This window comes from Molossus molossus, unplaced genomic scaffold (assembly GCF_014108415.1).
Source record: "Molossus molossus isolate mMolMol1 unplaced genomic scaffold, mMolMol1.p scaffold_m16_p_6, whole genome shotgun sequence".
Classification (NCBI taxonomy): domain Eukaryota; kingdom Metazoa; phylum Chordata; class Mammalia; order Chiroptera; family Molossidae; genus Molossus; species Molossus molossus.
This window is the reverse complement of record NW_023425399.1, coordinates 49819908-49847691: the sequence shown is the minus strand read 5'-3', so window position 1 is coordinate 49847691 and position 27784 is coordinate 49819908. Positions and strand designations below refer to the sequence as shown.

At 37.9% G+C, this 27784-nt stretch overlaps 1 protein-coding gene across 1 annotated transcript in view; it reads right to left on the bottom strand.

The window, feature by feature from the left end:
- The window catches only part of CSTL1 (cystatin like 1), a 33895-nt gene extending 11096 nt beyond the window's left edge, over positions 1 to 22799 (bottom strand). Inside the window, exon 1 of the mRNA XM_036244002.1 lies at positions 22581 to 22799. Coding sequence (XP_036099895.1) covers positions 22581 to 22799 — 219 coding nt within the window. The remainder of the gene's footprint in view (positions 1 to 22580) is intronic.
- Positions 22800 to 27784: the final 4985 nt, after the last annotated feature.

Here is a 27784-nt window from a genome sequence, read left to right as displayed (position 1 = left end):
CAAAGATAGAAAGAGAGAGAAACACAGGCATGAAAATAAATGGCAACTAATAAGTATCTATCAATAATACCCTTAATTGTGAATAGCTTAAATGACCCAATCAAAAGACATAGAGTAGCTGATTGGATAAGAAAACATGATCCCTATATGTGCTGTCTACAAGAGACCCACCTCAAAACAAAAGACACATACAGATAAAAGTGAAAAGATGAAAAAAAAAATAAAAAAAATTCCAGGCAAATGGATATAAAAATTAAAAAAAAAAACCTGGTGTAGCAATACTAATGTCTGATAAGACAGACTTCAAAATGAGGGCCATAATAAGAGACAAAGAAGTCACTACATAATATGAAAGGGAACAATCCAACAAGAGGATATAACCCTGGTAAATAGATATGCACCAAACATAGGAGCACCAAAATATGTTTAAAAAACTTTTGGAGGACTTCAAAGGAGAGATCAAAGCAATACAATCATAGTGGGTAACTTTATCACCCCACTGACACCACTGCATAGATCTTCTAGACAAAAATTAACAGGGACACACAATCCTTCAATGACCAGTTAGAACACCTGGACTTAATTAATATTTACAGAATATTTCACCCCAAGATGCAGAATATACATTCTTCTTATCTGCACAAGAAACATTCTCAAAGATAGACCAAATGTAAGAACACAATGTAAATCTCCACAAATGCAAAAAGATTGAAATCATATCAAGCATCTGCTCAGATCACAGTGGCATGAAGTTACATATCAACTACAGTGACAACATTCAAACACATGGAGGCTAAATAGCATGTTATTAAACAGTAAATGGGTTACCAAGAAGATCAAGAAATAAATTTAAAACTTTCTGGAAACCAATGAAAATGAACACAGAACAATACAAAATCTATGGGATGTAGCAAAAGCAGTCCTGAGTGGGAAGTTCATAGCAATACAGGCCTACCACAAGAAACAAGAAAAATTCCTAATTGACTTTCTATTCCTACAACTCAAAGAACTAGAAAGTAAACAAAAATAAAAGCCCACAGCAGGTAGAAGGAAAGAAATAGTTGAGTCAGAGCAGAAATAAATGACATAAGAACTAAAAATACAAATTCAAAAGATAAATGAAACAAAAAGCTGGTTCTTTAAAAAGATAAACAAGATTGATGGACCCTTAGCCAGACTTACAAAAAAAAAAGAGAGGAGACCCAAAGAAATAAAATCAGAAATGAAAGAGAAGTAAAGACTGACATCACAGAAATACAAAGGATTATTATTAAAATGTACTACAAACAATTATATGCCAAAAAATTGGACAATCTGGGTGAAATAGATAAATTTCTAGAAACGTACTGTCTTCCAAAACTGAACCGGGAAGAGATAGAAAACTTGAATAGACCAATAGCAACTAAGAAAATTGAAGATGTAATCAAGAAACTCCCAGCAAAAAAAGCCCAGGCCCAGACAGCTTCAAGGGGCAATTTTACTAACATTCAAAGAATATTTAACACCCATTCTCTTCAAACTATTCCAAAAAATCCAAGAAGATGGAAGGCTTCCAAATTCATTCTGTGAGGCCAACATAATTCTAATTCCAAAACCAGATAAAGAAACTACAAAGAAAGAAAATTACAGGCCAATATCCCTGTTGAACATAGACGCCAAAATTCTTAACAAAATATCAGCAAATTGAATCCAACAATATATCAAAAAAATTATTAATCATGACCAAGTGAGATTCATCCCAGGGATGGAAGGATGGTACAATATTTGCAAATCAATAAATGTGATACATCACATAAACAAAATGAAAGATAAAAATCATATGACTATATCAATAGATGCTGAAAAAGCATTCAACAAAATTCAGTATGCATTTAAAAAAAAAAAAAGCTCAGCAATATGAGAGTAGAGGGCTCATATTTTTTGTTTGTTTGTTTATCCTCACCTGAGAACATTTTAGCACTTATCCTCAAATAAAGCGGGAAGGAGAGAGGAAGGAAGAGAGAGAAAAACATTGATGTGAGAGAGATACATCGAATGGCAGCTACCCACACAACCCCAACCAGGACTGGGGACAAACTGCAACTGAGGTACATGTCCTTAGCAGATACTGAACCCGGGTCTCTCTGGTCCATGGGCCGACACTCTAACTGCTGAGCCTAACCAGTCAGGGCAAGGGGACATATCTTGACATAATAAAGACAATATATAAAAAACCTACAGCCACATCACACTCAATGGGCAAAAACTAAAAGCATTTTCCTTAAGAACAGAAACCAGGCAGGGATGCCCACTTTCACCACTCTTATTTAACATAGTACTGGAAGTCTTACGAAAAAAAGAAAAGGAATTCAAATTGGAAAGAAGGAAGTTTAACTGACATTATTTGCAGATAACATAATATTGTGCATAGAAAACCCTAAAGATACTACCAACAATCTACTAATTTGGCAAAAGAGCAGAATGCAAAATTAACATCAAGAAATTGACAGCATTCTTGTAAACCAACAATGAGCACAATGAAAGAGAAACTAAAAAAGCAACCCCACCTAACACTGCGGCCAAAAAAATTAAGATACTTAAAAATAAACTTAACCAAAAAAGTAAAGGATCTATTTAGAGAAAACTACAGGTAACTGGAAAAAAAAATTACAGTAAGATATACAAAAGTAGAAGCATATACATTGTTCATGGATTAGAAGAATTAACATCATTAAAATGTTCATACTACCAAAAGCAATCTATAGATTCAATGCAATCCCCATCAAAATACCAATGACATACATGCAAAAAAAGTGAAACTAGACCATCAATTTACACGATACACAAGAATAAACTCAAAATGGATAAAAACCTTAAATGTGACTCGTGAATCCATAAAAATTCTAAAAGAAAATGTAGGCAACAAAATTTCAGACATCATACGCAGCAGAATTTTCACTGATACATCACATAAGGCAACAGTAACAAAGAAAAAAATGAGCACATGAAACTACATCAAACTAAAAAGCCCTCAGAAGAGGGGGTGGTAGAGGGTGGGAAGAGATAAACTACAGAACTTATATGCATGTATGCATAACCAATGGACATAGACAACAAAGCTGGGGACGGGGTGGGGGGAATGGGGAGGATGGTGTCAATGGGGTAAAAAAGGAGAAACATCTGTAGCAAAAATAAAATTAAAATAATAATAATAATAATAAAACTATCTTGAAAATAAAAAATAAAAAGCTTCTGTACAGCGAAAAAAACAACAACATCAAGATGAAAAGGGAACCCACTCTATGGAAGATACATTAGATAAGAGGCTAATTTCCAAAATATATAGAGTGCTCATACAACTCAAAGAAAGAAAACAAAGAACCCAATTAAAGAATAGGCAGAAGTCTGACCGGTATGGCTTAGTGGTTGAACACTGACCCATGCACCAAGAGGTTGCCAGTTCAATTTCTGGTCAAGGCAAATGCCCAGGTTGTGGGCCAAATCCCCAGTGGGGGGCATGCAGAAGGCAGCCAATCAGTGTTCTTTCTTATCAATGTTTATCTTTCTCTCTCCCTCTCCCTTTTTCTCGCTCTAAAAATCAATAAAAAAAATTTTTAATGGGGAGAGGACCTAAATAGACATTTCTCCAAGTAGGACATACAAATGGCCAAGAGACATATGAAGAAATGCTCAACATCACTAATCATCAGAGAGATGCAAATTAAAACAACTATGAGATATCACCTCAAACCTATCAGACTAACTGCCATCAACAAATCATCAAACAACAAGTGCTGGTGAGGATATGGAGTACACTGCTGGTAAAAATGCAGACTGGTACAGCCACTATGGAAAACACTATGGTGTTTCCTCAAAAAATTGAAAAATAATTAGCCATTTGACCCAGTGATCCCACTTCTAGGAACATATCCTAAAAGCCTGAAACACCAATCCAAAAAATGTATGTACCTTGATGTTCGCAGCAGAATTATTTACAATTGCTAAGATTTGGAAACAGCCTAGTCCAAGATTTGGAAATAGATGAGTGGATAAAATAGCTGGTACAATGGAATGCTATGCAGCTGTAAGAAAGAAAGATCACTTGTCCTTTGAGACAACATGGATGGGCCTCAAGAGTATTAAGCTAAGCAAAATAAGCCAATCAGAGAAAGACAAATACCACATGATTTCATTTATTTGTGAAATATATTAAACAAGGTGGACTGATGAAAAAAATGGACCCAGAGACATAGAAAAGAGTATGGTTCAGATTGACAAACCTCAGAGCAGGGGAGAAGGGGTAATGGATAAAATGAACCAAAGAACTTATATGCACTTATGCATAACCAATGGACATAGAAAACAATGTTTGAGGGGTGGGGAGAGAGATGGAGAGGAGGGTGTCTGGGGGGGGGGGTATTTGTAACTAAATAAATTAACAAAAGTTGGAAAAAAATAAAAATAGCAATGACATATTTCACAGTACTAGAACAATACTCTAAAAGTTTATATGGAACCAAAAAAGACCACAAATAACTACAGCAATCTTAAAAAAGAAGAACAAAGTAAAATAATAGATATCAGGTTATACTACAAAGCCATAGTTACCAAAGGAGCCTGGTACTAACACAGGAACAGGAACATAGATCAATGGAACAGAACAGAGAACAAAGAAATTGGCCCAAGTCATTATGCTCAATTCATATTTGACGAAGGTGGCAAGAGCATACAGTGTAGTAAAGATAGATTCTTCAATAAATGCTGTTGGGAAAATTAGACAGCTACATGAAAAAAATAAAAGTATAACCAGCTTACACCACACACAAGAATAAACTCAAAATGAATATAAGACTTAAATGTGACTTTGAATCCATAAAAATCTTAGGAAAAAAAAAAAAAAAAAAACAGGCAACAAAATTTCAGATATCACACGCAGCAGAATTTTCACTGATATAATGCCTAAGGCAATAGAAACACCACCAAATAATGAACACATGGGACTACATCAAACTAAAAAACTTCTGCACAGCAAAATAAACAAGCATCAAAATGGAAAGGGAACTCACTGTATGGAAGAGCATAATTGCCAATGATATATCAGATAAGGTGCTAATTTCTAGTATATATAAATACCCATACAACTCAACAAAAGGATAACAAAGAACCCTATTTAAAAATGGGCAGAGGGCCTAAATAGACACCTCTCTAAACAGGACATACAAATGGCCAAGAGACACATGAAAAAATGCTCAATGTCACTAATAATCAGAGAGATGCAAATAAAAAAAATGTATGAGATATCACCTCACACCTGCCGGAATGGCTGCCATCAACAAATCATCAAACAACAAGTGTTGGCGAGGGTGCGGAGAAAAGGAGACTCTAGTACACTGCTGGTGGGAAAGCAAACTGGTGCAGCCACTGTGGAAAACACTATGGTGTTTCCTCAAAAAATTTAAAAATAATTTGCCATTTGACCCAGTGATCCCACTTCTAGGAATATACCCTAAGAAGCGTGAAACATCAACCCAAAGAATATATGTACCCCTATGTTCATAGCAGCACTATTTAAAATCACTAAGATCTGGAAACAGCCCAAGTTTTCATCAATAGATCAATGGATAAAAAAGCTGTGATACATATACACATGGAGTACTGTGCAGCCATAAGAAAGAAAGATCTCTTATCCTTTTAGATGACATGGAAGGACCTGGAGAGTATTATCCTAAGTGAAACAAGCCAATCAGAGAAAGACAAATATCACATGATCTCACTTATTTGTGAAATATAATGAACAAAACAAGCTGGAGAACAAAATAAACCCAGAGACATGGAAATGGGGCCAGACTGACAAACCTCAGAAGAGGTGGATGTGGAGAGAGGAAAGAAATAAACCACAGAATTTCTATGCATGTATGTGTAAACAAAGACATAGACAATAATGCTGGGGGTGGGGCCGGATTGGGAGGAGGGTGTCAATTGGGGAAAAAAAGAGAAACATCTGTAACAAAAATAATTAAATAAATAATTTCTAAAGTGGTTTTCAAACAACTTTTCTTCATCATCCTTAAATTGTCATCAGAAAATTTCACAGACAAAACAAATAATAGATGATCTGATTAAAGTCTACCCTTATTCCCCTTAGGCTCCTCCTGCCAAAAAGAATAAGCTTCTGTATAATTTTAGATTTTTGTAGAACACAGCTAGAAAGTTCAGACTTAGATTTTATAAGCCTGAACTTTACAATGTTAGTGTTGAGGGGAACCTACAGAAAACATTTATATGTTACAGTGAGACTATTAAAGAAAACAAGAATGCTCTGGTAAAGATGGTGGTAAATGTGGTACTCACAACTTCTCACTACCACATCAAAATTACATCTAAGTTACAGAAAAACCATTATTCAGAATGCCTGAAATCTAGCTTCACAAAAGTCCTATAGCTAAGTATATAAAAGAGGAAGCCACATCAAGACTGGTAGAAGAGGTGGGGATGTGAGACAGCCTGGTCCCACACCACAAAATATTGACTGCAGAGTTTCCCCTGAGGAGTCAGGAGACCCAACTCCACACCAGGCTCCCATCCCTGGGATTCAGTGGCAGAAAGAGACGTCCCCATAACTTCTGGCTGTGAAAATCATCAGGGATTAGGACTGAGTGAGAAAAAGGGATGCTGGAGTTCCAGGCATTTTTTTTTTAAAAGCCCATGAACAGATTCACTTGGACTCACCTCTAGAGTTCCAGTACTAGGGTAACAGCATGAATGAATTGTTTGATTTCAGGGCCAGAGCTAAAGGGGCAGCTTTCTCCCAGACAGAAGTGCTGGTAGAAGTCATTGTTCCTTTGCTGAGCCTTTCTCCCAAAGAGTTGGCAGGCAGGCACCAGATCTGAATCTCCATCAACCTGGCTAACACTTTTGTGCCACTCTGGTGATTCCCTGAGACCCTGCCCCACTCAACATTTGGGTTCACTCAAGCCTTTACTGGTGGTTTTTCCATACAAATGGCCTCTCTTGGTTCATGCTTTAGATTTTCCTAAAATCTCTTAAACAAGCAGTACCTGGCCTTTGTATATCTTGTACATCTCGCTAAGTGACCCAACACTGGCACTAGTGACAGCCTCAGTTCACAGCTTAGACACTTTTAGGCACCTCCAAGTCCAACATATGTAGCAATCATTGCTCTGTAGCTTATGCTGGGTGGGCGCAGGCAGGGCACAGGTGGTGGCTGACCTTGTACATCCTGGGAGGCCCCAGAGCCAGTGCACATGGTGGACAGCTTTAGACCATGCTAGATTACAATCCAATTACCTCCACAAGTGACATGCTCAAAGTGCAGCCTCAGCAGGCACCAAAGCTCCACTGAAGTCAGTCCTGCTCTATGAGGTCAGCACCAGCACAGCAGCCCCTCTACTATAGTCACAGCCCGTCCTTGCAGCCAATCGAACTGAGGGTCAGTCCCTCCCAGTGGCATGCCAACAACAATCAAGGCTCAACTACAACAGGGCAGTGCACACAGCCCACACAAAAGGCATACCTAAAGCACCCAGCTCAGGGGACAAGGGAGGCTGTTCCACTGGATCCTACAGGACAATGACTAAATAAGGCCACTCTCCCAAGTCTGAAAGACATAATAGCTCTCTCTAATACATAGAAACAAACACAGGGAAGCTACCAAAATGAGGATACGAGAAAACAAGTCCCAAGTAAAAGAACAAAAGAAATCTTCAGAAAGAGAAATAAGTAAAATGGAGGCAAGCAAATTACCAGATACAAAGTTTGAAACAATGATTATAAAAATGTTTTAAAAACATAGTAATAACTTGAACAGCATAAACAAAGACAGAGCACCCATAAAAAGAACCAGTCAGAAAAGGATACACTAAATAAAATGAAAAATAAATTAGAGAGAATCAATAATAGAATAAATAAAAAAGAGTATTAAATTAGCAATTAAAAATATAAAGAAGTAAAAAACACCCCATCAGAAGAACAAAAAGAAAAAAGAACACAAGAAGTGAAAATAGTTTTTAAAATCCCTAGAACAGAGAGAGAAAAAATGGTGGTGGAGTAATGGAAACTACACAGACCATCTCCCAGGACCAAACTGGATTACAACTAAAATAAAGACAAACTGATGGGAAAAAGCAATAGAAAAGCAGCTTGCGAGGATCATATAACCAGGGACACTGATTCAATCCTGGTAGGATTGCAGAGGTGCAAGAGGGGGTGCTGGGAGCCCACAGAAAGCAAGCAGCCTTAGCTGTGAGCACCACCCTCGCTCTCCAGTTAAACTCCCAAGCCGCTCCACAGCACCGACCCTGGACAGATGCTAAAATAACCACAACCACTCACCTTGGGCTCTGGCAGAGGGAGCATGGACTGGACTGGAAGTGTGGGGACACTAGAGGTTCTGAGGGCTGTCAGAGCTTTTGCTGACTTGTGGCCACATAGGATGGTGGCCACCTTACTTCTTCCCAGGGATCTAAGAAAAGGCAGCAGCACTTTCCCCAGAGATTCAACCACAACCAGGTGGGCCATTGAAATGCAAATTGAGGGTCATTAACAATCAGCATCTGCTCCACCCTCGGAAAATTCCCTTAGGCTGAACACCTAAAAGAGATTTGTTTTGTTTTATTTTTTTTTTAATTTTATTTTTGTTACAGATGTTTCTTTTTTACCCCACTGACACCCTCCTCCTAATGCCCCCCACCCCGTCCCTGGCTTTGTTGTCCATGTACATTGGTTATGTGTACATGCATATAAGTTCTGTGGTTTATCTCTTCACTCCACCCTCCATCTCCCCCCTCCCCATCTAGTGTTGTCAGTCTGTATACTACTTTCACATCTCTAGATCTACACCATTCCTCAGATTGTTATGTTCATTATATTCCAAAAATAAGTGAGATCATATGGTATTTGTCTTTTTCTGCTTGACTTGTTTCGCTTAGGATAATACTTTCCAGGTTCCTCCATGTACTCTCAAAAGATAAGAGATCTTTCTTCTTACAACTGCATAATACTCCATTGTGTTTATGTGCCACAGCTTTTTTATCCATTTGTCTATTCATGGACACTTGGGCTATTTCTAGATCTTAGCTATTGTAAATAGTGTTGCTATAAACATGGGGGTATATATATTCTTTCTGATTGGTGATTCAGGATTCTTAGGGTATATTCCAAGAAGTGAGATCATTGGGTCAAATGACAGTTCAATTTTTAATTGTTTGAGGTAACATCATACTGTTTTCCATAGTGGATGCACCAGTCTTCATTCCCACCAGCAGTGTACTAGAGTCCCCTTTTCTCCACACCCTTGCCTACACTTGTTGTTTGATGATTTGTTGATGACAACCATTCTGACAGGTGTGAGGTGATACCTCATTGTTGGTTTAATTTGTATCTCTCTGATGATTAGTAATATTGAGCATTTCTTCATATGTCTCTTGGCCATTTCTATGTCCTATTGGGAGAGGTGCCTATTGAGCTCCTCTGCCGATTTTTTAATTGGGTTCTTTGTCTTCCTTTTGTTGAGTTGTATGAGTACTCTATATATTTTGGAAATGAACCCCTTATCTGATGTATCATTGGCAATAATGCTCTCCCATACAGTGGGTTGCCTTTCTATTTTGATAGTTGTATCTTTTGCTGTGCACAAGCTTTTGACTTTGATGTAGTCCCATGTGTTCATTTTTTTTCTTTGTTTCTGTTACCTTAGGTGATGTATCAGTGAAAATTCTACTGTGTATGACGTCCAAAATTTTGTTGCCTATATTTTCTTCTATAATTTTTGTGGATTCACAGGTCACATTTAAGTCTTTAATCTATTTTGAGTTTGTTTTTGTGTATGGTGTAAGTTGATGGTCTAATTTTATTTTTTTACATGTAACTGTCCAATTTTCCCAACACCATTTATTAAAGAAGCTGTCTTTACTCCATTGTATACTTTTGCCTACTTTGTCAAATATTAATTGAGCATAATGTCTTGGGTCCATTTCTTGTTTCTCTGTTCTGTTCCACTGGGCCATGTGCCTGTTTTTGTGCCAGTACCAGGCTGTTTTGATTACAGTAGCTTTGTAGTATAACCTGATATCAGGAATTGTGATCCCACCTACTTTGTCCTTCTTTTTCAAGATTGTTGTGGCTAATCGTGATCTTTTTGGGTTCCATAGGAACTTTTGAAGTATTTGTTCTAGTTCTGTGAAATATGTCATTGGTATTTTGATGGGGATTACATTGAATCTATAGATTGCTTTGGGTAATATGGACATTTTAATGATGTTAATTCTTCCAATCCATGAACAAGGTATGTGCTTCCACTTTTTTATATCTTCCTCTATTTCTTTCTTCAATGTCCTGTAGTTTTCTGCAAATAGGTCCATTACTTCTTTTGTTACATTTCTTCCTAGGTATCTTAATTTTTTTGCTGTGATGGGAAATGGGATTGTTTTTTTAGTTTCTCCTTCTGTGAGTTCATCATTGGGGTATAAGAATGCCATTGATTTCTTGACGTTAATTTTGTATCCTGCTACTTTGCCAAATTCATTAAGTTTACTAGATTTTTGATGGAGTCTTTAGGGTTTTCTATGTATAATACCATCTGCAAATAATGACAGTTTTACTTCCTCCTTTCACATTTGGATCCCTTTTATTTTTTCTTAATGTCTCATTACTGAGGCTAAAACTTTCAATACTATGTTGAATAAGAGTGGCAAAAGTGGGCATCCCTGTCTTGTTCCTGTTATTAAAAAAAAAAAAAAAAGTGTTTAGTTTCTGCCCATTGAGTATGATCTTGGCTGTAGGTCTTTCATATATGGCCTTTATTATGTCGAGATATGATCCCTCTATTCCCAGAATAAAAACTATTCCCAGATAAAAACGCTGAGCGAGCGTTTTTATCAGAAATGGGTGCTGGATTTTGTCGAAGGCTTTTTCAGCATCTATTGATATAATCATGTGGTTTTTATTCTTCATTTTCTTTATGTGGTGTATCACATTTTATTGATTTGCACATATTCTACCAGCCTTGCATCCCTGTGATGAATCCCACTTGGTCATAGGGAATAAGTTTTGTGATGTATTGCTGAATTTGATTTGCTAGTATTTTGTTCAGGATTTTAGCATCTATGTTCATCATGGATATTGGCCTTTAGTTTTCTTTATTTATAGTGTTTTTTTATGGTTTTGAATTTAGAATTATGTTGACCTCATAAAATGAGTTTGGAAGTCTTTCTTATTCTCAAATTTTCTGAAATAGTTTGAGGAGAATGGGTGTTAGTTCTTCTTTGAATGTTTGGTAAAACTCCCGCGAGAAGCCATCAGGGCCTGTGTTTTTGCTTGCTGGGAGAGTCTTGATTACCTCTTCAATTTCCTTAGTTGTTACTGGTCTGTTCAAGTTTTCAATCTCTTTCAGGTCCAGTTTTGGGAGGTTATGTGTTTTTAGATATTTGTCCATTTTGCTTAGATTGTCAAATTTGTTGCCAAATAATTGTTCATAGTAGTTGTTAATGATCTTTTGTATTTTTTTTTTATGTCAGTTGTTACTTCTCCTCTTACATTTCTGATTTTGTATATTTGGGTTCTCTCTCTTTGTTTCTTGGTGAGTCTAGGTAAGGGCCCATCAATCTTGTTTATCTTTTGAAAGAATGAGCTGTTTCTTTCATTGATCTTTTGAATTGTTTTTTGGGTCTCTATGTCATTTATTTCTGCTCTGATCTTTACTATTACCTTCCTTCTACTTGTTCTGTGATTTGTTTTTTGTTTGCTTTCTAATTCTTTAAGTTGTGAGGTTAAATGGTCTATTAGAAAATGTTCTTTCTTGAAGTAGGCTTGTAGTGCTATGAACTTCCCTCTCAGAACTGCCTTTGCTGAATTGTATAGATTTTGTGTTGTTGTGTGTTCATTTTCATTGGTTTGCAGGAAGTTTTTAATTTCTTCCTTGAACTTCTTGGTAACCCATTTGTTGTTTAATAACATACTATTTAGCCTCCATGTGTTCAAATGTCTTTACATGTTCTTGTTGCAATTGATTTTTAGTTTCATGCCATTGTGATCTGAGAAGATGCTTAATATGATTTCAATCTTCTTGAACATGTAAAGACTTAGTTTGTGTTCTAACATGAGGTCTATTTTTCAGAATGTTCCACGTGCATTTGAGAAGAATGTGAATTCTGTGGTTTAGGGGTATAATTATCTTTAGATATCTATTAAATCCATTTGGTCTAGTGCTTCATTTAGAGTCTCTGTTTCCTTGCTGATTTTTTGTCTAGAGGATCTATACAATGATGTCAGCGGGGTGTTGAAGTTTCCTGCTATGATTGTATTCCTGTCAATTTCTCCTTTGAAGTCCTCCAGAAGATTTAAAATAGATTTTGGTGCTCCTATGTTGGGTGTATATATGTTTATCAAATTTCTATCTTCCTGTTGGGTAGATCCTTTCAATATTATGTAGTGGCCTTCTTTGTCTGTAGTTATGGCCTTCATTTTGAAATCTACTTTATCAGATATGAGTATTGCTACTCCAGCTTTTTTCTCCTTTCCATTTGCTTGGAAGATTTTTTTCCATTTCTTCACTTTCAACTTATGTGAATCTTTTCTTGTGAGGTGGGTCTCTTTTAAACAACATGTAGATGAGTAATGCTTTCTTATCCAATCAGCCACTCATTTTATGGGAGCATTCAATCCATTTACATTTAAGGTGATTATTGATATGTACTTATTTATTGCCATTTTTGTTTAATGTGGCTATATTTTTCTTCCTCTTTCTTCTACTAATTAGAACAGTCCCTTTAACATTTCTTGCATTGCTGGTTTGGTGCTAATGTATTCCCTTAGCTTTTTTTTTTTTTTTTGGTCTGGTCAGCTCTTTATTTGACCTTCTACTTTGAATGATAGCCTTGCTGGATAGAGTAGTCTTGGATTCAGATCCTTATTTATCATGACCTTGATTACCTCATGCCATTCCTTTCTGTCCTGTAGAGTTTCTGTTGAGAGATCAGCTGATAACCTTATGGGTATTCCTTTGTAGGTAACCTGTTGCTTATCTCTTCCAGCTTTTAGGATTCTCTCTTTGTTTTTAATTTTGGCATTTTAATTACTATGTGTGTTGGTGTGGGCCTGTTTGTGTTCTTCTTACTTGGAGCTCTCTGTGCTTCTTGAACTTGAATGCCTTCTTCCTTCACCAAATTAGGAAAGTTTTTGTCACTATTTTTTCAAACATATTCTCTAATCCTTGATCATTTTCATCTTTTTTGGCGACTCCTATGATGCAAATGTTATTATGTTCCAGTTGTCCCACAGTTCTCTTAAGCTATCTTTCTGGTTTTTAATTGTGTTTTTCCTTTTGGTTTTCTGATTGTTCAATTTTTTTCTACCTTATCTTCCAATTTACTGATCCCATCCTCAGCTTTCTCTACTCTGTTGTTCAGACCTCCCAATGTGTTCTTTATTTCTGATATGTCATTCTTCACTTCTTCTTCATGGTTTTTAATTTCCAATTGGATGATTTTCCATATTTCCATTTTTTACACATGGTATTGATGTCCTTACTCATGCTGTTTAGCTTCCTCAAGATCATGGCTTTGAATTCTAGTTCTGTTAACTTGCTTAACTGCTCCACATTCATCTCATCTTCGGTAGAGGTCTTCTGTTCTTTCATTAGGCTTTTGTTTCTTTGTGTTACCATTTTGGCTATTACAGTGGGCTTTGGAGCCTGCCAAATTTTCCCTGTGGGTGTTGGTGTTCTGTTTTTTGTGGATCCCTCGTCTGGGTTTGGATGAGTGAGGGAGGACCCATGTTAAACACCACTGTAAAGTCTTACTTTCCTGGTTAGAGTTGCTAGCCCTGAAATGGTTCAGTATCCTCTAGCATTTTGCATGGAGGCTATCAGTAGTGGTTACTTGAAGAGTCTTGGGTATTCAGTTGAATGTAAAACTCCCTCAGGTCCTCAGGGTAAGGGGATTTCCTGAGGTTGGGGCAGATGCTGGTTGTTAATGAATCTCAATTTGCATTTTAATGGCTCACTGGGTAGGGTTGAAACTCTAAGGGAGGAGTGTCACCTCTCCCCAGAACCCTGGAAAGGAATACGTTGTCATCATCCTGCATGGCTACGAGTCAGCAAAAGCTCTGAGTGCCTTCCAAATTCTGAGTGTTTCCACCCAGTTCCAGTCCATTCCGCCCTCCCTCTGCCAAAGCCCAAGGTGAGTGGCTGTGGCTATTTTAGCATCTGTTCTGGCTCTGCACTGTGGAGCCATTTGAGAGTTTAACCTGAGGACACTGTTCACAGCTACGGTCACTGTGGTCTTTGGCCTCCCAGCCCCCCACTCACACCTCTGCAATCCTACCAGGATCGAGTCAGTGTCCCTGGTTATATGATCTTCACAAGCTGCTTTTCTGTTGCATTTTCCTGATGATTTGTCTTTATTTTACTTGTAATTCCAGTATGATCCTGGGAGACAGTCTTTGTAGCTTCCATTCACTCTGCTATCATTTTGGAATTCCTCTGAAAGAGTTTTTTATTCAACTAAGAACACAAGGCTCTTCAAGGAACCATAACTAATAGCCACCAGGCAAAACACTAGAGAATAACTGAACAGAGTCTGGGCTTGCCACTCTACCAAAAAAAGTAAGACTTCACAGTGGTGTTTAATGTGGGTTCTCCCAAGCTCAACCAAACCAAGTGTTGGCCAGGGTGTGGATAAAATGGGAACCTAGTACACAGCTGGTGGGAATGCAGACTGGTGCAGCCACTATGGAAAACAATACAGTGTTACCTCAAATAATTAGAAATTTAATTGTCATCTAACACAGTGATCTCACTTCTTTGATTATACCCTAAGAAGCCTGAAACACCAATCAGAAAGAATATATACCCCATATTTATAGTAGCACCATTTACAATAGCTAAGATCTGGAAACAGCCCAAGTGTTTATCAGTAGACAAATGGATAAAAAATCTGTGGTACATATACATAATGGAGCACTATGCAGCTGAAAGAAAGAAAGACCTCTTATCCTTTAAGACGACATGGAAGGACCTGGAAGGTATTATTCTAAGCGAAACAAACCAAGTGAAGAAAGTCAAGTATTATATGATTGCACTTACTTGTGAAATATAATAAACATAACAATCTGAAGAACAGTGTAGTCCCAGAGATATGCAAGTAGGGTAAAGACTGACAATCCCCTAAAGAGTGGGAGTGGGTGAGAGATAAACCACAGAACATATATTCATATGCACATAACCAATGGAAATGGACAGCAAAGCTGGGGACAGGGAAGAGAGTGAGAGGAAGGAGGGTGTCAATTGGAGAATAATAAAAAAACATCTATACCAAAAATAAATAAATAAGTTTTAAAAATATATCTGAGCAGAAATAAATGACATAGAGATAAAAAAAAATTCAAAGGATCAATGAATCAAAGTGCTGGTTTCTTGAAAAGATAGACAAAACTGATGGACCCTTAGCTAGACTCACCAAAATACAACGAGAGAGAACCCAAGTACACAAAATCAGAAATGAAAGAGAAGTAACAACTGACACCACAGAAATACAAAGGATTGTTAACAAACACTATGGACAGTTATATGGCAACAAAACAATCTATGCAAAATAAACAAATTTTTAGAAACACATAGTTTCACAAAACTGGACCAGGAAGAGATAGAAAACTTGAACAGACCAATAACAACTAAGAAAAAGGAAGAGGTAATCAAGACTCTCCCAGCAAACAAAAGCCCAGGCCCTGATGGCTTCACAGGAGAGTTTTATTGAACATTTAAAGAAGAAGAACTAACATCCATTCTCCTCCAATTATCTCAAAAAATTCAAGAAAAACAAAGACTTCCAATCTCGTTTCTTGAAGCCAGCATAATTCTAATTCCAAAACCAGAAAAAGACATTACAAAGAAAAAAACAAAAAACAAAAAACTACAGGCCAATATTTCTGATGAACATAGATGGCAAAATACTGAACAAAATACTAGCAAATCGGATCCAGCAATACATCAAAAATATTATTCATCATGACTAAGTAGGATTCATCCCAGGGATGCAAGACTGGTACAATATTTTCAAATCAATAAATGTGATACACCACATAAAGAAAATAAAGAATAAAAACACGATCATATAAATAGATGCTGAAAAAGCATTTGACAAAATCCAGCATCCATTTCTGATAAAAATGCTCAGCAATCTGGAATTAGAGGGATCATATCTTGACATAATAAAGACCATATATAACAGACCTATAACCAACATCATACTCAGAGGGGAAAAACTAAAAGCATTTTTATTAAGAACAGAAACAAGACAGGGATGCCAACTTTTGCTACTCTTGTTTAACATAGTACTGAAAGTTTTAGCCACAGCAATTAGACAGGGAGAATAAATGTGTCCAGATTGGAAAGGAGGAAGTAAAACTGTCATTATTTGCAGATGACATGATACTATTCACAGAAATCCCTAAAGAATCCATCAAAAATTTACTAGACTTAATAAATGAATGTGGCAATGTAGCAGCATACAAAATAGATGTCAAGAAATTAATGGCATTATATACACCAATGATCAACTCACGGAAAGTGAAACTGAAAAAAACAATCCCATTTACCAGCACAGCAAAAAAATTAAGATACCTAGGAATAATCTTAAGCAAAGAAGTAAAGGACCTATTTGCATAAAACTACAGGACATTGAAGAAAGAAATAGAGGAAGATATAAAAAAGTGGAAGCACATACCTTGTTCATGGATTGGAAGAATTAACATCATTAAAATGTCCATAGTACCCAAAGCAATCTATAGATTCAATGTAATCCCCATCAAAATACCAATTGCATATTTCACAGAACTAGAACAAATACTTCAAAAGTTCCTATGGAACAACAAAAAAGATCCCTAATGCCCACAGCAATCTTGAAAAAGGACAAAGTAGGTGGGATCACAATTCCTGATATCAGGTTATACTACAAAGCTACTGTAATCAAAACAGCCTGGTACTGGCACAAAGACAGGCACATGGCCCAGTGGAACAGAACAGAGAACCCAGAAATGGACCCAAGACATTATGCTCAATTAATATTTGACAAAGGAGGCAAGACCATGCAATGAAGTAAAGACAGCCTCTTTAATAAATGGTGTTGGATAAATTGGACAACTACATGAAAAAAAAATGAAACTAGACCATCAACTTACACCATACGCAGGAATAAACTCAAAATGGATAAAAGACTTATGTGTGACTTGTGAATCCATAAAAAATTCTAGGAAACAAAATTTCAAACATTATACACAGCAGAATTTTCACTGATATATCACCTAAGGCAACAGAAACAAAGGAAAAGATGAACACATGGGACTACATCAAACTCAAAAACTTCTGCACAACAAAAAATCAACAAGCAAAATTGAAAAAACAAAAACAAAAAAAACCATTGTATGGGAGAGCATAATTGCCAATGATACATCAGATAAGGGGTTAATTTTCAAAATATATAGTGTACTCATACAACTCAACAATAAAAAGACAAAGGACCCAATTAAAAAATGGGCAGAGGAACTAAATAGACAGCTCTCCAAATAGGACATAGAAATGGCCAAGAGACATATAAAGAAATGTGATGCTCAACATCACTAATCATCAGAGAGATGCAAATTAAAACAACAATGAGGTATCACCTCACACCTATCAGAATGGCTGCCATCAACAAATCATCGAACGACAAGTGTTGGCAAGGGTGTGGAGAAAAGGGGACTCTAGTACACTGCTGGTGGGAATGCAGACTGGTGCCACCACTATGGAGAACACTATGATGTTACCTCAAAAAATTACTATGATGTTACCTCAAAAAGTTAAAAATTGAATTTCCATTTGACCCAGTGATCCACTTCAAAGAAGCCTGAAACACCAGTCAGAATGAATACATGTACCCCTATTTTCATAGCAGCACTATTTACAATAGCTAAGATCTAGAAACAGCCTAAGTGTCTAACAGTAGATGAATGGATAAAAATGCTGTGGTACGTATACACAATGGAGTGCTATGCAGCTATAAGACAGAAAGATCTCTTATTTTTTGAGAAAACATGGAGGGACCTGGAAAGTATTATCCTAAGTGAAGCAAGCCAAGCAGAGAAAGAGATGTATCTTATGATCTTACTTTTTTGTGGAATATAATGAACATAACAGTTTGAAGAACAGGGTAGCCTCAGAAATGTGGAAGTAGGGTACAGACTGACAATCCCCAGATGAGGGGGTTGGGGGGGAGATAAACCACAGAATATAAATGCATGTACACATAACCAATGGACATGGACAACAAAGCTGGGGACAGGGCGGGGAAGGAGAGGTAGGGGTGTTTCAATGGGGGAAAAAGGAGAATCATCTGTAACAAAAATAAATAAATTATTTAAGTAATTTTAAAATTCTATGAAACAACCTCAAGAATACCAACATTTGCATGATAGGGGTTCTGGAAGCAGGAGAGAGAGCAAGAAATCAAACAACTTTTAAAAAAAATAATGATGAAAAACTTTCCCAATTGGTGAAAAAAATATATGTACAAGTCCAGGGTCAAAGAAGATAAACCCAAACATACATCATAATAAAATGCCAAAGGTTAGAGGCAGAGCATAAAGGCATCAAGAGAAAAGCAGTTAGTTAGTTACCTACTAGGGAGTTCCCATAAAACTGTCAGCTGATTTCTCAACAGAAACTTTTTACCCAGAGGGATTGGCACAAAATATTCAAAATGAGGGGAAAAAAGGCCTACAGTCAAGATTACTCTATCATTTGGAATTGTAGGACAGATAAAAGAGCTTCTCACACAAGAAAAATGTAGAGTTTATTGTCACCAAACTAGTATGACAAGAAATATTATAGGGTCTTTTTTAAGAAGAAAAATAAAGATTTAAAATATGAATAATAAAATGGTATTAAATACATATCAACAATTACTTGAAATGCAAATCGATTAAATGATCCAATCAAAACACATGCAGTGACTGAATGGATCAAAACACACACACACATAGGAATAGGGTAGACCCAGAAACATGGAAGTAGGGTACAGACTGACAACCCTCAGAAGAGGGGGCAGTGAGGGGTGGGAGAAGATAATCCACAGAATTTATATGCATGTATGCATAACCAATGGACATGGACATAAAGCCGGGGATGGGGTCGGGGGAATGGGGAAGAGGGTGTCACTGGGGTAAAAAAGGAGAAACATCTGTAACAAAAATAAAATTTTAAAAAATAAATAAATAGTCTTGTCAGTGGACTCTTAAGATCTGGATAGGTAAAGTGAAGGTACAAATGATATTTCCATCTCTTCCAATTTCAGATCCTGTCTCAGTACATTCGCCAATTGGACTTACTGAAGGCTCAAGACAAGATTTGTGAGTATTGGTCAGTGTCAGGACAATAGGTAGTGTCAACTGTTCTGTCCTGCCTGGTTCTGTGCCTGCTGGCTCCTAGTTTGTGAGCTGACAGATGAGGAATGGGCAATGGGAGCCCATAGTCCACTCTCCAGGGTCAGCTAAGGAATATTTACTTCCTATCCTTGGGTGCAGAGCATGCCTGTATTTATTCAATACAAGCCTGCGTGTCCATGAGAAGCAGACTTTGAGGCGAGATTAACAAACAAGAAGTTTATTAAGGAATACTTTAGTGGTCAATACTTTTGGAAAAGAAGGGGAAAAACAAAACAAAACAGAGTTAAGCAGAAGGAGAAGTTGAGCTGTGGTGTAGTCATAAGAAGAACTTAGCCAACTCCACAAGGAGCTCTGAAGGTGGAATGGTCCTTTAGAATGGTCCTGAATTGGAGCCAGGGGGCTAAGCTTTATACCCCAGTACTGACCAATCATTGACAGAAGGCCACCCTAGGAAGGGGAATGGCCTTGAGGGAGGCATGTCTCCTTAGCAGAAGCTATAGCACTAATGGTGATTACAAATTCACATGAATTAGTGAGATTCAGTAACTCCTTCTGGGAATAAAGTATTAGAATAATTGGTTAGTTATTTGGAAAACATCAATTTAGATATTTATTTCCCACCATAATAAAAATAAAATAAAGAGGAAGAAAAGAAAATAGATGTAAAATAGCAATCTATTAAAAAAAATAAGAAGAAGAAATATAGAGGGTAAGATGAGTTACCTCTTAGTAAGAATTAAATAATGAAATACATAATTAAGAGAAAAATTCCATATGCATATAAAGCTGTCAAATTATTATTAAAAGTAAAAGAAAAAAATTACAATAAATGTCACAAACAGGATAGAAAAGGGTTTCATATAGAAGGACAATATATAAATCAGTAAGATAAATGTCTAATTCAAAATGGGAATGAATATGTTGGACCATTCATAGAGGAACAATACAAAATGTATCAAGCATGCAAAATATTTATCACTACTAATAAAATTATGTTGTATCTGTAAAAAAAAAAAAAAATAAAAATAAATAAATAAATAAATAAATAAATAAATAAATAAATAAATAAAAATAAAAAAACACACACACAGCCCTGGCCAGAGTGGCTCAGTCAGTTGGAGCATCATCCTGTACACTGAAGGTAGCAGGTTTGATTCCTGGTCAGGGCATATACAGTAGGCAACTGATTGATGTTTGTCTCTTATACTGCTGTGTGTCTCTCTCTCTTTCAATCTCTCTCTCTCTACCTTCCTCTCTCTAAAAATATTAATAAAGCCCTGGCCTGTTTGGCTCAGTGGTTAAAGCGTCAGCCTGTGGACCAGAGAGTTCCGGGTTTGGTTCCCACTAGGAGCACATACCTCTGTTGCAGTTTGTCCCCGCCCCGGTTGGGGTACTGTGGGTTGCGACCACTCCATGTGTCTCACGTTGATGTTTCTCTCTCTCTTTCCCCCCCTCTCTCCCTCCCACTCTATCTAAAAAAAAAATTATTAATAAAATAAATGAAGTAAATTAAAAAGACACATACAGAGAGTAAAGGGATGCAAAAAGATATTTTATGAAAATAGAAGCAACACAAACAAAAAATGTGGGGTAGTAATACTTATACCAAATCAAATAAACTTCAAAACAAAGGTTAACACAAGAGATAAAGAAGGACCCAGCAACTTCACTTCTGGCTATTTATTCGAAGAAACTCAAAACACTAAATCAAAAGGATACATATGCCTATATGTTTATTGCTGCATTATTTACAATAGCCAAGCTATGGAAGCAACCTAAGTGTCCAGCAATAGATTAATAGATAAAGAAGATAAATATGAATGAATAAAGATAAAGATATATACAATGTAATATGATTTAGCCATTAAAAAAGAAAGAAAGAAATCTTACCATCTGCAACGACATGGATAGACCTAGAGGACATTATGCTAAGTGAAATAAGCCAGTCAGAGAAAGACAGGTACCATGTGATTTTACTCATATGTGGAATCTAATGAACAAAATGACTAATAAGCAAAATAGAGACAGAGTAATAGAGAACAGGCAGACTGCTCAGGTGATGGGGTGGGGGGGTATTGAACAAAAAAGAAACAAAAGAGAACTCATGGATATGAACAACAGCGTGGGTGATTGCAGGGGTAGAGGGTGGTGGGTGGATGTGGAAGAGGGCATAGATGGGATAAGCGGTGATAGAAAAAATACAATGAAATAAAATAAAATTAAAAAAAAAATACAAGCAAAATAGAAACAGACTTATAGATACAGAGAACATTTTCACTATTGCCTGATGGGAGAGGGGTTAAGGGAATGGGTGAAGGGAGTGAAGGGATTTAGAAGTGCAAATTGGTACTTACAGTACAGTCACAGGGATATAAAGTACAGCATAGGGAATATAGTCAACAATATTGTATGTAACTATGTATGGTGTCAGATGAGTAGTACCAGATTTATCAGGGTGATCACTGCATAAGTTATATGTCTAATCACAAGTTGTACACTTGAAACTAATATTATATGTCAAGTGTAATTTAAAAGAATAGAAAACAAAATTACCTTTGTTTTCTCTCTAGTAGGACCTCATTTCAGAATAAAAGGCAATTCTTCCCAAGGGAGAACAATCGATAACCTCAAGGAACATTTTTGCTTCAGACTAAGAGTAATAGACTTAAAAGTTCACTCCAGTGCTTAGACTAACATTTTGGCAGCATGGCTAGGGGAATGGATCTGAACCACTCTGAAGCTCACCCATTCCAAGTGAAGACACTCCCCAGTTGGTGACACTATCATTTGCTTGTCTCTTAGAGCCACACCATATCCCCAAAAAGGAAATCTTACCCTTTGCAATAGCATGGATGGTTCTCAGAGCATTACGCTAAGTGAAACTGAGCAAAAAAAGAAAAGAACTCATGGACACTATCAATAGTTTGGTGATTGCTGGGGGGAGGGGTGGTGAGGAGGTGGACAAAAGTATGGAGGGATAAATGGTGATGGACGGAGACTTGACTTGGGATGATGAACACACAATACAATGTACATATGTTGTATTGTAGAATTGTGCACCTGAAACTACTCTAATTTTGTTTACCTGTGTCACCCCAATAAATTCAATATAAGAAATGGGCAAGAATGGTAGCACTGTCCATATTTAGCAGAACTGAGGCACAAACCTGCATATGACTTTGAAGTAGCTTGTCTACTCGAAATAAGTAGGTGTCATTGCTCACATTGTTGTAGTTTTCAATGAAAAATTTAAGTGTTGAATTCATGTTTTTCTTGCTCGTGGACTTCTCCCGGAATCCTCCCCACCTTTGAAAGTGACCCAATTTGGCCACCAGGACTAGGACAACCAACAGGAGCAGACGGTTTCTCCAGCATTCAACTCCCATCTCTGCAGCTTCAGAAACCTATCCACTGCACTTTCAGGCTGGCTCACTCTTCCTTGACAGCAGACTCTCTCTCAGACAGCTGCCTGCATTTAAACAGAGACTGAGACCTGAGCTTCTTCCTTCCAAGGCCCTGCCCACAATTTGACTGAAGGACCAGCCAAAGAAATCTCCCTGCTTGGCTGTCTAACCTATTTCCAGGTCAGGTCATTTTTCACATCCATTTGGTTATTTGGTGTTTCAGACAGGTATAATTTCTAAACACCTGCCAAGATGGGAAGATCCTCTCTCGACCTTTATACCTATTAAGGAAGAAAGCCCCAAAACAGACCTTTACAGTGCTATAGAATAAGACCTGGTATATCAGACAGAGGGAAATCATTTCTGGGAATGGAGAAAGGCTTATGGAGAGCATGATATTTCAACTGGAATATAAGAAATCAAGGGCATAGAACCAGAGTCAAGTATATTCTATTTATCTGCCTTTGGTTCCAACTATCTCACCTAGCTGTCAAATATTTCCTATGCTTCTCTAGAGTTTCTCTTTATTTAACTGCCACCTACTTACCACAGGTTTTTGCCTGCTGGATCTCACTGTGCCTGCAGGCCCTGGCATTGGCTCTAGCTATATTGGTATGACCCCAGCAGAGCTTTGTGAGGTCATCCCTACCTCCCTGTGAGGGAGGAATACGCTGTCAACCTTACTTATTCAGAAATTAATCATGCAGTTGTGATGGTTGTTGGATGGGAGAGAGTTTGGGGAAATGGATGAAAAAGAAGAGGGGTTAAGTTGTATAAATTGCTGGTTATAAAACAGTTATAGGGATGTAAGTATAGCATGGGTAATATATTTTGGAATAACTATGTGTAGTGTCAGATGAGTACTAGAATTATTAAGGTGATCACTTCATAAGTTATATAAATTACAAATAACTATGTTGTGCACCCAAATCTAAAATGTTGTACATCAACTATAATTGAAAAATTTAAAATAATATTTTTCTTAAAAGGAAGTTGATCATTCAGACCCCTGAAGTTTGGGTGTTGCTTCCTATATAAGAGAAAAATTCTTTCTGTACCCTCTTTGGGTCTCTAGTTTGGCCTAAGAATTAAACTGACATAAAGCAGACTAATAGGAGAAAAACACAAACATTTTGTTGAATTTGTATATGTACATGGGTTAGGGGTAGTAAATGGTAAAGAAGTTATGAGGTTTGTTTGTGCAACCTTCATAGCTCTAAATTTTCCATCTCTAGTGATAAAGATGTTTCCCTTCTGCTACAAAGAAGGCACTTTACACAGGGGAGATTTATCTGTTGCTTTCAATACAGAAAGGCGTGGGGAGGCCAGAGTGTCTTTTTCTACTACTGCTATTGTCTCAGACTCCTTCAGCTTAAGATATTCAACATGTCAAGGTACCATATTCTGGGGTAGCATATCTTGAACCCAATCACCTACATCAACACTCACAACCAGAGGACTAGAAGAGCTCTCTATTTTTAAAACACTTATTAGGTTAGATACTGAATGAAGTTCTGCTCCAGAAAAAATAATGTTAGTGGGACAATTGATAAAATGTGAATAAAGTCTGCAGATTAGTTAATAGTATTGTAAAAATATTAACTTCCCAGTTTTCACAATTGTACTATAATTATAAAAATGCTAACATTTGTAATCTGGTCAAGTTGGCAACATAGGTAAATGCAGTACTCGTCCCCTCCCACAACCACATCATAATGATAACTAAATTATAGAACAACCATCATTCAGAACCATTTGAAATCAAGCTGAATGGAAGTCCTACAACTATGAAATAAAGAGGAAGCCACATAGAGACTGGTAGAAGAGGGGGAGGCACAGACAGTCTGGTCCCATACCCAGGTGTGGAGGATAAAAATCAGAAGGGCTACCTCAGCTAGGAAACTCCTCCCTGAGAAGCAAGGGGTCCCCATCCCACATCAGGCACCCCAGCTCAGGGTTCCAATACCAGGAAGAGAAGTCCCCATAACTTCTGGCTGAAAAAAACCAGTGGACCTGAGGCTGAGGGAGGCTCAGGATTCTCGAGCCCCAGGCAGTTCCTCTTAAAGGGCCATGCACGGACCTGCTTTTTCCAGGCTTCAGCATGGAGGAAGCAGCTTGAAAGGTACCAGAGACATGCCAACAAGAACCAAATTGTTTAGCACTGGGGCAAGAGCTGTAGGGCAGCTTTCTCCTGGACAGATGTGCTGGTGGAGGCAGCTGATTCTTTGGTGAGCCCTTCTCCCATGCCCCAAGCAGACTGTCACCATATATGAGACTCCAGCAACCTGGCTCACACTGTTTGCTGCACCCTAGTGATTCCCTGAGGCCCTACCCCATGCAACTGTCTGGCCCACCGAAGCTGTTTCCAGTGGCTTTACCATAAAATTGGCCTATCTTGGCTCTTGCTTCATATACTCCTAAATTATCTCAAACAAATAGCACCTGGCTTCAGTGACCACCCTTCCTTTAGCTAACTGGACCCATGCCTGGCACTAGAAATAGCCAGCCTTGGTTCACAGCTTGGTTTATCCTGGGCACTTCCAAGACCAGCACAAAAAGCAGCCATTTGTAAATTTCTTTATAGTGCATGCCTAGTGACCCCAAGTAGAACACAGACAGTGGCTGACCTTGACCCAGAGCCAGCACACCAAGTGGGCAGTTTCAGACCATGGCAAAGCACAACCACCCAACCACCTCTGCAAGTGACACACTCAAGGAATGGACTCAGTGGTTACCAGATCCATGCTGAAATAAGCCTTGCTTTATGTGTTGGTCCCTGCACAGCTGATCCTCCAAAGTAGTCAGAGGCTAGTGGTCAGTGTGCACAGCCAGTTCTTGAAGCTGACCAGCCTGAGTAAATTCCTTCCATTGATGTGCCAATAGCAATCAAGACTCAACTACAACAGAATAGTATTCATTCCACATGAGGGGTGAACCTCAAGGGCCCAGCTGGGTGATCAGGGAGGCTGTGCCACTGGACCCTACAGTACAACTGTTGTAATAAGTCATCCAAGGAAGCCTAGGAGACATAGCAACTCTACCTAATACATAGAAACAAACACAAGAAAGCAGCCAAAATGAGGAGACAAAAAAACATGTCCCAAATGAAAGAACAGAACAAAACTCTAGGGAAATAACTAAACAAAATGGTGATAAACAATATAACAGATGCAGAGTTCAAAGCACTGGTTATAATAATGTTCAAGTAACTTGATGGGAATTTTAAGAAACATATTGAGAACCTCAAGAGCATACAAAAGGCCCTGACCAGTTTGGTTCAGCAGTTTAGAGAGTCAGCCTGTAGTCCAGAGAGACCTAGGTTTGGTTCCTGCTAAGGACACATACCTAGGTTGGAGTTTGTTCTCAACCCCGGTTGAGGTCGTGTGGGTTACAGCCAGTCTATGTGGCTCTCTCACATCAATGTTTGTTTCTCTTTCTTTCCCCCTTTCTCCCTCTTGCTCTATCTGAAGATAAATGCAAAAAAATAAAAAATAAAAATAAAAAAATAAAAAACAAGGACCAGTCAGAAATGAAGGATATACAAAATGAAATATAGAATAATTTACAGATTCTAAAATGGCAGTCGAGTGAATGGAAGCTACACAGACCATCTCCCAGGACCAAACTAAAATTACAATGAAAATAAAGACAAATTGTCAGGAAAAAACAACAGAAAAGCAGCTTGGAGGACCACATAGCCAGGAACAATGACTCAATCCTGGTAGGCTTGCAGAGACACGAGAGGGGGGCTGGGAGCCCATGATTGGCAGAGGCCTTAGCTGTGAGCAACGCCTTCAGGTTAAATGCCCAAGCAGCTCCACAGTGCAGAGCAAGGACAGAGGCTAAAATAGCCACAGCCACTTTCTTTGGGCTCTGGCAGAAAGAGGACAGACTGGACTGGAACTGTATGGGGACACTCGGGATTTGGAGGACACTCAGAGCTTTTGCAGAGTTGCAGCCATGCAGGATGGTGGCCAACTTACCCTTTCCAAAGCTCTGGGGAGAGGCAGCGGTCCCTCCCTCAGCGATTCAACCCCACACAGTGGCCATTGAAAAGCAAATTGAGGCTCATTAACAACCAGCATCTGCCCCACCCTCGGGAAATCCCCTTACAATAAGCACCTGAAGGAGTTTTTCATTCAACTGAGGAGCCAAGGCTCTTTAGGTAACCGCTACTAATAACCTTCAGGCAAAAAGCTAGAGGATAACTGTACCATTCCTGGGCTACCAACTCTAACCAGGAAAGTAAGACTACACAGTGGTGTTTAATGTGGGTCTTCCCTGGCTCATCCAAACCCAGAAGAGAGAGAGCCACAAACAGCAGAACACCAACACACACAGGGAATATCTGGCAGGATCCAAAGCCCACTATGATAGCCAAAATAGTGAAACACAAAAACAAAAGCCAACTGCAAGAACAAGAGACCTCTACCAAAGATGAGATAAATGAAGTGCAGTTAAGCAAGTTAACAGAACTAGAATTCAGAGCCATGATCTTGAGGAAGCTCAACAACATGTGTAAGGACATGAACACCATCAGTGAAGAGATATCAATGTTGAAAACCAATTAGTTGAAAATTAAACACCACAAAGAAGAAATGAAGAATGACATAACAGAAATAAAGAACACATTGGAAGGTCTAAATAGCAAGTAGAGGAAGCTGAGGAAGGGATCATTGAAATAAAAAATAGGGTAAAAAAACATCAACCAATCAAAATACCAAAAGAAAAAAACAATTAAAACAAAAGAAACACAGCTTAAGAGAACTGTGCAACAAATGGAAACGTAATACCATTTGTATCATAGGAGTCCCCGAAGAACAAGAAAATGAGCAAGGATTGGAGAATATATTTTAAGAAATAATGACAGAAAACCTTCCTAATTTAGTGAAGAAAGAAAGCATTCAAGTTCAAGAAGCACACAGGCCCCAAGTAAGAAGAACTGAAACAGGCCCACACCAAGACAC